General features: G+C 45.2%; 1 protein-coding gene across 8 annotated transcripts in view; it reads left to right on the plus strand.

The window, feature by feature from the left end:
- Positions 1-1,447: 1,447 nt before the first annotated feature.
- DAZAP1 (DAZ associated protein 1) overlaps positions 1,448-12,713 on the plus strand; it is a 46,022-nt gene continuing 34,756 nt past the window's right edge. For 6 of the 8 annotated variants that reach the window (XM_069962436.1, XM_069962441.1, XM_069962437.1 and 3 more), the window contains exon 1: positions 1,449-1,577. In XM_069962436.1, the coding sequence (XP_069818537.1) occupies positions 1,549-1,577 (29 nt within the window). In that variant the 5' untranslated portion in view covers positions 1,449-1,548. Of the gene's footprint in view, positions 1,578-12,713 lie in introns of all 8 variants that reach the window. The other 2 variants (XM_069962440.1, XM_069962442.1) reach the window with 1 other exon arrangement.

A 12,713-nucleotide genomic window follows, 5' to 3' on the forward strand; every position in this document is an offset into this window, starting at 1 on the left:
TGGGAGCAGAAGACGGCGGCGGTTGCATAGAGAAGATTTTTTCTATCCTGGTGATTGAGCCTTACTTACAGGGGTCAAACTACAGCAGGTCTCACATATAGAGGGGGTCTTACGTATAAGAGAAGACTTTCTTAGGGGGTCCTAGCTACAGGGGACAAGGACAAGCTACCTTCAGGGGATACTACTTACAGTGGACAAACTATTCTACAAGGGAAAACTACCTTATAGGGGGGCTACCCACACGGCAGAAACTACTTTCAGAACTACAGGGGGCAAACTATCTTCATGGAGGCCCTACCCACAGGGGGGCAAACTATTCTCAGAGGGGTCCTACCTACAGGGGGCAAGTTATTTCTAAGGTCCTATTACACGGAGCGATTTTTAACAATTAACGACTAACTATAAATGATCGCAAACAAGATTATTTATCGTTAACCTGAAATCGTTCACCATATAATGCTGTGTTTACACGGAACGATTATTGTTCGAAATTTTGCAATAATGATCGCATTTGAGCGATAATCGTTCCATGTAAACACAGCAAACGATCAAGCGACGAGCGATTTTTCTTACGAATTTTCTTACAATTTTTCTAACAATTTATTTGTCTAAACGCTGATCGTTATAAAAACCAAATCAATGCTTCAAAATCGTTAAACGATCGATTGGGCGAATTATCGCTTTGTGTAAACGCAGCATTACACAGAACGATAATCGTTAGTTATGATCATTACCATGATTGTTATTGCGATCGTTACTATGACCGTTACTTCTGAATGGTGGTCCCGGCCTGTGATTGGCTGAGCGGCCTGTCAGCTGACAGGCCACTGTGAAGCTAGAGCGCGTGGGACCCGGGGAGAAGTGGACCACAGGAGCAGCCCTGGAGCGTGGATAGGTAATGTATGGCAGTTTAGCAAGGGCTGCAAGGCGCTCGTTTACAGGTGGTATCGGGCTCCCATCAGCCCGTGTAATACCACCCTAAATCAATGATCAACGACATACGAACGATTTTTCAATCGTTGTCTGCAATTACACAGAATGATTTTCGTTTAAATATGAACAATTTAACGATTTTTCGCACGATAATCGTCCTGTGTAATAGGGCCCTAAGAGCGGTCCTACCTACAAGGGGCAGGCTACCTTTAGGGCATTTTTTTGGGGGGGGGGGGGGGGCGTTGTTTCATACACAGAGCTTCCCACCATATAAGGGAGTATTATCTTTGAGGGATAAACTACCGACAGGACGAATACCTTGGGGTGTGGTGCAACGTGCAGGGAATAAACTACTTTCACGGGGTGTTACCTATACGAGGCACCACACAGAGACGTCGACAGTACGGCTTTTCGCCTCACACTAGGCTCCAATAAAATGGCGTCCCTCTTCGTGACGATGACCTTGCCTCTAGTGCCGAAAATTTATCGAAAGTACTACGTGCGTAATGACGCTGACGCCGCCCCCTGCCTGGAAACCCCGTAGCCTCGCGCTGTGTTACCGTTGGTCGGAGGTATCGAGAGGAGCGGCGGAGGCACGAGATCTGCCGCAGAGAAATGAACAACCAGGGCGGGGACGAGATCGGGTGAGAATCTGCGGCGGGTCACGGTCTATTGAGGGGGTTACTATGAGAGGGGCCGGGGTTGGGGGAGGGGAAATGAGGTGACCCTGAGAAAGTGAGTGTGAGGCCTGGGCGTGAGGGGAGCACCCGGGACGTGTGGTGTGCCGGCCTGCAGCTTGGGTGTATGAAAGACGACGGCGGCCGCAGAGAGGCGCCTCAGCAGCTGCTAGTCCTGTGAGTGCGGCGCCAGGGTCAGGTGTCCCCCGCTCCAGAGCCGGCCATCACTCGTGGTGTATGCGCGGTGCTGCCGCCGCGGCCCCCTGGTGCCCCTGACGTGTATGCCCGCCGCTGGTGGCCATGCAGGTGCGCCTGGCAGGATGTGCTGTGCCACAGAACCGGTCTGACAGGTTGGCCCTTTGTGTGGTAATGGCTGTGTGCAGCACCTGCTTATTATCCCCGATCTGCCGCTCCGTGGGGACAGGGGCATCCCGGGGGCCGCGCTATTTCCAGCACTGCTCGTTATGTAAATTACCGCCTGCCCTCCTCTCCCTCATGCCACAGGCAGCAGGCACCGCAGTTCTTGCTTCAGCCATCACTGAATGTGTACTTTATTAAAGTTGTCAGGCCATCCATAAGTGAGCCTGCTGTAAAGACTAGCCTATTTCATGGTTTCCTGTAGACATCTGTTGGAGTGTAGGAAGAAGAGGAGGGCGGCCATGAGGTGGTGACATGTGTAGCTGCTTGGCCCTGTAGTGTCTGCACGGGATGGGATGTGGACTGTACGTTCCCTTTAAATCTTTGTTGAAAAAAGCAAAAAAAAAACAAACATCCTGCTTACTCGTCTTGTTCTGACCCTGGACCACGTATTTATGATGCTGGCCATACATCTATTTTTACCATTTACTGTGTACATCTGTCTAAAAAGCAGCCAAATGGTGTGCCACAGTGCACCCACACCAGATTCATTGATTTCTGGAGACCAAATGTATTATGAGGGTGCATTCATATATAAAGGATCAGTGATGGAACATAACATCATATCTGCTGCAGATCCTGTATGTGTGAATACACCCTAAGGCTATGTTCACTTAGCGCACGAACAACGGCTGTTGTTTAGCACTTAAAAACAGTGCTAAACAAGCAACAGCTGTTCTTGCACTTAAAATGCAGAACGGCTGGAAAAAATTGACACGTAGCGAACAATGGCAGTCGTTTAATACATTGTGTGAACTGCTGTTTTCATTGACTTCTATAGAGCACATTTTTTTTATTACAAGAACGGCCATTGTTTTGTTTAACCCTTTGAGGACCAGGCCCAAAATGACCCAGTGGACCGCGCAAATTTTGATCTTAGTGCTTTCGTTTTTCCCTCCTCCCCTTCTAAGAGCTCTAGCACTCAGTTTTCTATCTACAAGCCATGTAAGTGCTTGTTTTTTACAGGAATAGTTGTACTTTGTAATGGCGTCATTCATTTTACCATAACATGTATGATGGAATTCCAAATATATTATTTATGAAGATATAAATAGGTGAAATTGTAAGAAAGAATGCAATATGGTAACGTTTGGGGGGTTCCTGTGTCTACGTAATGCACTATATGGTAACAGCGACATGACACTATTATTCTATAGGTCAGCCCGAACACAACCACATGCAGGTTACACAGATTCTCTAATGTTATATATATTTTTTTTTTATGAAATCCTTTTTTTTGGCAATTAAATATTAATAAAATGGGCCTATTGTGACGCTTATAACGGTTTTATTTTTTCACCTATGGGGCTGTATGGGGTGTCATTTTTTCCGCCATGATCTCTAGTTTTTATTAATACCATATTTGTGAAGATCGGACGTTTTGATCACTTTTTATTGATTTTTTTAAATATATAATGTAACAAAATCGGTAATCTGCGCACTTTTTCCCCTCTTTTCGTGTACGCCGTTTACCGGTCGCAATGGCGCTTGTTATATTTTAATAGATCGGACAATTACGCACGCTATGGTATATTATATGTTTATCTATTTATTCATTTTTATATGTTTTATTTATATAATGGGAAAGGGGGTGATTTAGACTTTTATTGGGGGAGGGGTTTTGGGGTAGTGTGTTAGTGTTTTGAACTTTTTTTTTTTTTACACTTTTGAAGTCCCTTTGGGGGACTTGTACATACATTACCTTGATTTATACACTGATGAATGCTATGCCATAGGCATAGCATTGATCAGTGTTATCGGTGCTCTGCTCATTGAGCCTGCCTGTGCAGGCTCAGTGTAGCAGATCGCCGATCGGACCGCACGGAGGCAGGTAAGAGACCTCCAGCAGTCCATTTCAACAATCGGGACCCCCGCAGTCACACTGCGGGGGTCCCGATCGGTAAGTGACAGGGGACTCCCCCTGTCACTTACACTTAAACGTTGCGGTCGCGCCGCGATCGCGGCGTTTAAGGGGTTAATGACACGCGGCAGCGCGATCACTGCAGCGTGTCATTACCGGTGAGGTCCCGGCTGCTCACTGCAGCCGGCCCCCACCTCCTATGAAGCGCGCTCCGCTCCGGAGCGCGCTTCATAGCGGGAATAACACCCATGACGTAAGGTTACGTCATGGGTCGTCTGGGGACAGACTTCCATGACGTAACCCTACGTCCAGGGTCGTCTAGGGGTTAAAAACAACGGTGGATGTTGTCATAAAAATATGTTGTGTTAACATAGCCTAAATGTGACAGAACTTAAAGTGACTGTACCACCAGGCCCAGGCTGAAGCACTGGAGGTGGGCCGACCCACCCTTAGTGGGAGGAAACCCTAGCCCCTCTATGATAGGGTCCCATTGATTCTAATGGAGTCCCATCATGGAGGGGCTGGAGTTTCTTCCCACTAAGGGTGGGTCAGCCCACCTCCAGTGCTTCAGCCTGGGCCTGGTGGTACAGTCACTTTAAAGGAAGAAATCAGGTGATACCTTTTGGAGGCTAACTCGGTTAGCCTCCAAAAGGTATCGCCTGATTTCTTCTCTGTTCTACTGATTTCTATGGCTAACACTGTACTAGGGATGTCACGATACCAGAATTTTGAGTTCGATACCAATACCAACTTTTTTATTTCAATACTCGATACCATTTTGATACTTAACATATAACCCCCTGTAAAAAACAATATAATCCCCCCCCCAACTGCAGACAAAATGCTCCCTAATTTTTACACTGTTCACTGTGTAATAAACCTGACATGTGCGATATGATCTGCAGCTTTGATTGGTAACATGTTTGCATATACGATTTTTGTTTGTTTTGCGAAAACACTGTATACCGTACAATGCGATGATACCAATCTCCCCCCCCCCCCCTTTTTTTTTTTTTTTGTTTTTATTATAGCAATTGGAGTTAGTAGTATTATGGCTGACACAGAGTATAGTATGTTGGGGGAAGTAGTATGGCTGACACAGAGTATAGTATGTTGGGGGTAGTAGTATGGCTGACACAGAGTATAGTATGTTGGGGGAAGTAGTATGGCTGACACAGAGTATAGTATGTTGGGGGAAGTAGTATGGCTGACACAGAGTATAGTATGTTGGGGGAAGTAGTATGGCTGACACAGAGTATAGTATGTTGGGGGTAGTAGTATGGCTGACACAGAGTATAGTATGTTGGGGGTAGTAGTATGGCTGACACAGAGTATAGTATGTTGGGGGTAGTAGTATGGCTGACACAGAGTATAGTATGTTGGGGGTAGTAGTATGGCTGACACAGAGTATAGTATGTTGGGGGTAGTATTATGGCTGGCACAGAGTATAGTATGTTGGGGGGTAGTAGTATGGCTGAAACATAGCACTAGTATAGTATACTGGGAGAAGTAGTGGAGGTGTTGTTCCGCAGCAGAACTTCTGCTCCATGTTGCTCAGTCCCCGTGGTGTCCGGCCCTGTCACACAGGCTGCTGCATCCTCACTATTTACCTCCTGTTGTCCTGGTACAATGTCCAAATCACCTGTGTGTATGGAGCGGTTTGGGAGAGGTTCATTACAAAGATGTATTACAGGCATCGACACAATTAAACCAGCTATTTACCTGTGTAGGTGCTGCTGTAAAAAATGATAGCAGTATTTAACCTCTCCCGAACCGCTCCACACACACAGGCGATTGATTTGATTGATTGATGAATACTGCCCTGGATCCAGCAGTCCTACCTATGTGCAAATTCATCATTCTACATAGATCTTATATACTTTCAGCTCAGAGTTTGCTACAATTGCATCCAGTCCTGTCCATCCCCTGTGAGCTGCATACACCTCTCTTTGCTGTGTGTTACAATCTAGGCTGTGTGACCAGGAAGGGAAGAACTTTGTCACAAATGTCAGCTGTGTTCTGCAAGCAGTCCAGGTCAGAAAAGCTTGTGCTGTTGCTCAGTGGAAAGGCCAGACTGATACACTGTAACAAATCCTCAGCTGGACCATATAAGTCATATGTAAGGTAATAAGGTATAACAGAAAGCTGCAGAACTCTGCATGAGCAATGTACAGTGAATGGATCTCACATGCCTGAAGTTTGCACTGTTCCATGGCTCGGGGTGACACAATGGAACGCAGCAGCAGCTGTAACAGTGATGTGCTGGGCACGTCCTGTAGCCGAGGATCACAGAGAGGAGAGGGGAGCCCCATAGTAAACCTTTGTGGTGGTCTTCTCTCCTGGCTCAGCAGCATGCATCTTTACCCGGGCGGACCCCACAGGATGCAGAGGAGTGTAGCTGAGGGGGGTCCGTTCTGCTATGTCAGTGGGCAGTGAGGGGTTAACTCTCGGCCGTGCTGAGCTCCGGTGTAAGGCGTCTCAGTGTATCGCTGAGCATCAATCACCAGCTCATCTGGCAGACACAGGGACATGCCGGTGAACTCTGACCTGGTGTGCTGCGGCCCCGGCCCGGCTTCTGCTCCGAAGCCGACAATAAGACACAGGTTCACTAAAGAAAACATCTCCCCAGCACAGCGGGGAGAGGACGACACCGGGACCGGCCATCACAGAGCAGGAGCTGGTGACCCAGGAGGTGAAGGTTCTGCAGAGCAGGGGGCAGCACACAGAACATGGCCGGCGCTCAGCTAGCCGCCGTCCGTGCTCTCTGTACTATACTCTGTTAAGCTGCGCTATTGCGCAGCTTAACAGAGTATCGAATACCAGGAAATCCTGGTACCAAACCGTTTTTTTGCCCGGAATATCGATAGTAGTATCGATATTTCGGTGCATCGTGCAACACTACACGGTACAACAATACTCTACTAGAACTTAAAGGAGACATCCGTCGAAAATTTTTATTAAAGTATATTGCCCCCCAAAAGTTATACAAATTAGCAATATACACTTATTATGGGAAATGCACAAAAGTGCTTTTTTTCCCTGCACTTACTACTGCATCAAGGCTTCACTTCCTGGATAAAATGGTGATGTCACGCCCCGACTCCCAGAACTGTGCGGGCTGTGGCTGCCGGAGAGGATGATGGCAGGGGGATGCTCAGTGTCCTTCCAGTGCCCTGTGTCCCTCAGTGTCCCCCTGCCATCATCCTCTCCAGCAGCCACAGCCGGCACAGCTCTGGGAGTCGGGTCGTGATCTCACTATTTTATCCGGAAATGAAGCCTTGATGCAGTAGGAAGTGCAGGGAAAAAGCACTTTATAAGCATTTCCCGTAATAAGTGTATATTGGTGATTTGTAAAACTTTTGGGGGGCAACACAATACTTTAATAAAAAATTTTCCCCGGAAAAATTCACAGTGAATTTCTACTCTAAGGTAAAGTAAACTGTACAAATACATTTGAAGGGCTCAGCTATGCTGTCAGCTGTCAGGTTCCATTTACAATGATCTGGGTTTGGGGCATAATACAGTCTGCAACATATGATCAGTACCTGAGTTGTTGATATACAATTATATACTGCTCCGTTCTGGGGTTTAGCCAAGCACTGTACCAAGTGATAGACAATAAATCATACACACCGCTGCAGGCAATGTGTAGCCAAGAGAAAAATGACCAGATTAACCAGCTTTTCAGACAATATCTTTTGAAAGTGCTGGATATTCTTGCTTTGCTTTTGCATAACCTAAATGGTCAGTGAACCATTTCATGGGATTTCCGTCTTACTGCCAGCTGGAGTGGTATGGGTCACTTGGGCAGGGTTCACACTTAGGGATCACTTTAACGCATGACATACTATTACACATGGTGTCATTAAAGGGGTTCTTCAGCGCTACAAAAACATGGCCACTTTTGCACCACTCTTGTCTCCAGTTTGGGTGGGGTTTTGAAACGCAGTTCCATTGAAGTAAATGGAGCTTAATTGCCAACCACACCTGACCTAGAGACGAGAGGGGGAAAAGTGGCCATGTTTTTGAAGCACCGTTTTAATGACACCATGTGTCAGATTTGAAGCCAAAGCGAGGAAAGGATTTGAAGAGAGGATAAATCTCAGGCTTTCCTTTATGACCTGATCTCTGTTTATTATCTGTTTCTGGCTTTGGCTTCAAATCTTTGGCAGATATTTTGTCGGATAATCTTTGTGTAAATGGACCCTTACATTGGTATGTGCATTAGGCTGGCACCACCTCTCCGTCCTTCCTCCCCATCCTCCTCATCATTAGGAATGATCCAGGAACATTTACTGCTGTTTGAGCTTTGCACAGGTGTATTAACGATCCAGCCCATGTTCATTATACACACAGGTGGGGAATAGGAAGCAATCTGCCTGGAGCATTCCTAATGATGAGGAGGGTGGGGAGGAAGGACAGAGAGGTGGTGCCAGCCTAATGCATATACAAATGTAAGCCCCGGCCATTAGACGCAGCGCTGCAGGATAAAAAGTTGTTTTTAGGAGAATAACTGCATCACCTGCCGAACGGACCCCAGGACAGATCTTGGATTAAAAGCAGCTATCAGAAGGTACAAGCGGTTTGGGGGGGGGGGGGGGGTCAGATTGTGGGTACAGAGTCACTTTTAACATCTAGGCAGTTAGATCCAATTGCCCCTATTCCTTCAAAAAAAGCAGCCCACACAGCTTTTTAGGAATCCAACAGAAAAATATGGTGATTCAGAATAAAGATATTGTATTTTCCATAGACATTTTTTTTCAATACATTATAGAGTAATGGTTTATTATTAGAAAGAACAACTTGTTCTGGAAAATAACAAACAAGCTCTCATATAGCCCCATTGATGGAAATATAAAAAAATTTGGCTCTTAGGAGATGGCAATAAAGTTGGTTAAAAATTTGAATTGGAAAGGTTATCTGAAAGCAAGCTTAGAAGAGAGGCTTCTATGATTTAAGAGGACCGGTTTTGATCCTGTCCTGGCACTGGACTGGTTTTATCCATAAACTAAAGATACTCCTTGTGTGCACAGAGCAGTCAGCTGTATGCTTCATGCACAGTGTGAACAATCTGTCCCAGGGTTGTGTGTTTTGTGCCAAAAACTAGACAAACTTTCAAGCTCAACTTTCAATTTTTACTTTTGTGAGGATATTCATATTTAGGGGTGTAATAGATTCTTATATGATTCTATGTACTCTACTTGTTTGCTGGAATCTTGCCAATCACTGACTTAACATGGGACAGCGCCATGGCTAGTGATTGAGAAGGCTGTCAATACTAAAATGAGTTCACCTTGGAAGTGGGTCTACAGTCGGTGGGGTGGGGATTGCAGAGGGGTAATTATAGCTGCAGCTATATAGCGAAACTTATCTTCTTTAAAGCAAATCTGTACAGCTGGACACCGGTCATTTTCCGCACTGCTGGAATAGAAAATTTTTTTAGCCCAAATTCCGGCCCCAGGAGACAGACAGATATTCTGGGACCAGGAATGGATTGAGGTTTCGATTTGGGGGGGCCATGTACTTAAGGGAACCTGTCACCCCCTGTTCCAGGGTAAAGGACGCCCAACCCCCCGCTAGAGTCCCTGATACTTACCCCATCTTGCCAAGTCCCGCTCCTGGAGCCGGTCCCGGGACGGAGATATCCTTGTCGGAAGCCTGGCGCTGCAGAGATGAGTCCGACGCCCATAGAGAATGATGTCTCCATTCATTCTCTATGGGCATCGGACTCGTCCAGCGGGCTCAGTTTCCGTCAACATACACCAAATTCAGTTAAGCAGTATTCACTCACTCAGTTACTATTATTGTCTCACATCTGCATGGGGAAATAAGTATTATGTAAAGGAGACCAACATAATAAGGGTTCTAGTTACTAAACGGCAAACCAACAAAAACACAACTGAACCTCGAACTGATATCAATATAAACAAATCTTTATTGTATAAATTATTAAAAAGCACACATGAAATGACAAAAAGCAGAAAAAGGAATGAAGCAATCAACCACTTCTGGAAAAGAGGTTAAAAAACACACAACGACAACGAACATACAAGCAGGGGGTGATGGTGGTAACTCATAAAGGTGTAATGCAAATGAGAGTAGTATCCTATCTGCTAAATGGAGAAAACATACACCTAAATACTTATATCACAAGCGTAGTAATTGTAAGCAAAGTTAGAGGTATATTACCAAGACTGGCAATGAGGTAAAGAGTCCACCAGCATACAATAAAGATTTGTTTATGTTGATATCAGTTCGAGGTTTAGTTGTGTTTTTGTCAGTTTCCGTCAAGGATATCTCCTTCCTGGGGCCGTCTCCAGGAGCGGGACTTGGCGAGATGGGGTAAGTATCCGGGGCTCTAGCGGAGGCTCGGGCGGATTTCGCCCCGGCACAGGGGGGTGGGGGGTTGACAGGTTCTCTTTAATTTCAACAGTGTGTGAAGATAGCCGTTGTGTTTTTAATCCACTCCTGGTTTTGGTTGCAAAATACTGTGTGGGATTGCCTGAGTGGGTTCTCACGTAACTGATCTGCAGCGGATTTCACGCTGCGAGTTCACAGTGAAACTCGCTGCGGATCCCTTCACTGTCATTTTCAATAGGATTGACGGATCCATTCAGGCTAAAAACAACTCTGCGGAACTGTCATCCCGTTGTATGTAAAAGGCAGCCTTATATTACTGGTCCGAGCTCTGGCTTGCTTTGGGGGCTCCAAGTGTCTTGATGTCCCACTCAGCCAATCAGTGCTATCTATGAAATTCCAATATCCAGATTGCACTATTCCCATTGTAAACATATCCTCAGTACTGTTCTACTTAAATCATGTTGTGGCATCTTGAGAAGAGTAAAAATATGTAAATGCCATGCCTTTATTCCATGCCAGGGATAAAAACTTAAACCACCACAAGCAAGTAGGTAGTAGTTTGCTCATGGTGGTTTTGGTTTATATCTCTTGTATGGAATAAAGTAATGTTTAGGTGCAGATCTAGGTATTTTTCTTTTATAAAATCCGATGTGCACCACATATATTTATGTAAAAAGGTACAAATTTTAGGCAGCATGACTTAAAATGCCGTACTGTCCTTCTCCCCCATATATCTGATCATTTCTATGCAACAGTGCCCACTTTGCCTGCATACACAGTAGAGATCAGACAGACCAGGAGATTGCAGCTCAACTGCGCATGCTTGGCCATTTCAATGCACGCCCTAAGACTGGTGCAACTTAGAGTCCTATTACACGAAGCAATTTTTAACTATTAACGATAAACAAGTTTGTTTATCGTTAACCTGAAATCGTTCACCATATTACACAGAACGATGGTCGTAAGATACGATCGTAATGATCATTATTGCGATCGTTACTATGATCGTTTATTCCTTCGGATCCCAGGAAAACAATGGGCAATGCACAATTACACTGAACGATTAGTGAACAAATGCAGAACTAGAGCGAACGAATGGGAAATTACAGCGAACGATTAACGATAATTTGGGGTTAAGATCTAAATTAACGATCAACGACGAAACGATTATTCAATCGTTGCCTTCAATTACACAGAACGATTATCGTTTAAATTTGAAGGATATAGCAATTTTTTTTGCACAATAATCGTCCCGTGTAATAGGGCCCTTAGGCCACAGGGCAACACACAGAAGGCACATGGATGAAGGATTAGGAAGTGTGTGTATGTGTATATATTTTATATCTTAAACAGTACATTTTACGAATGCTTGTACATTGGAAATATGTTGTCACTGTAAGATTTTTAAAATATAACAAAGCTGTACTTACTTTTATCCAGATTCGGTCTCCTGCAGGCAGCTTTTTAGGCCCCCTTCATGTGTCAGTGTTAGTTTTTATTGTCAGGAAATCCTGATCAGCGGGCCTCAGAAGGCTTTAGAAAAACATCAGGATTTTCCCATTCAGGAAACCATCAGGAATTGCCTTAAGGATTACCTGATCTGTCGTCATCTAATCTGTTGCAGAACTACAACTCCCATTATGTTCTCTCAATAGGTTATGATGGTTGTAGTTCTGCAACCTGGATGGCCACAGGCTGTAAAACTACAGCTTCCACCATGGTGGGGCTTGTAGTTCTATGGGGGTATGTTACTGACTGATGTGGGGAAGGGGTCCAGCACTGCTGAGGTCTGGTTTGGAAGGCGTGTGCCAGCCAGCTCTGCGGAGGTTCGTGGGGTTGGTTTGGGGCTTGGTATGGGGCGTGCGGTTGCAGGATGCGTTCTCTCCCGGGGCTCAACCAATCCAGAATTACAGACCCTTTCCCGTTAAACATCAGAAAAGCATCTGGACTTCTAGGGGGGCGCCTGTGCCGGAATTCCAGATGAAAATAGGACAGGATCTATAAAATCCTGACCTATTTTCTGGAAATATCCTGAAGGTTATCCATGATGAATGTACCCCTATGGGTCCTGATAAGAAATCCGCACACATTCTTCAGATGTGTGAAGGGGGCCTTGTGCTGGTTGAATTAAAGATACTAAATGCTGGTTGAATTAAAGATACTAAATGCATGAAGTCCCGGTCATCTGCGCACTCACAGAGAAGGCAGTCACGTGATTGACGGACATTGAGCCGTGACACTATGTACTGGCCAGGACTTCATGTGTTAAGACTAAAAATCTGCCTTCAGGAGACTGGACCTGGATTTCACTTAAAGGGGAACTCCAGGTAGAGGTTAAAAAAAAAATGAAACTTCTGCGGAAGCATAAAGCATTACTTGCCTATCTATTCCGGTTTTGAAACTACCAAAAATCCATTTGTTTTAAGGGGGTTTGTTCTGTTTTGTGTTTCTGCAATTCATCAGTT

Source organism: Dendropsophus ebraccatus, chromosome 3, assembly GCF_027789765.1.
Source record: "Dendropsophus ebraccatus isolate aDenEbr1 chromosome 3, aDenEbr1.pat, whole genome shotgun sequence".
In the NCBI taxonomy this organism is placed as follows: Eukaryota; Metazoa; Chordata; class Amphibia; order Anura; family Hylidae; genus Dendropsophus; species Dendropsophus ebraccatus.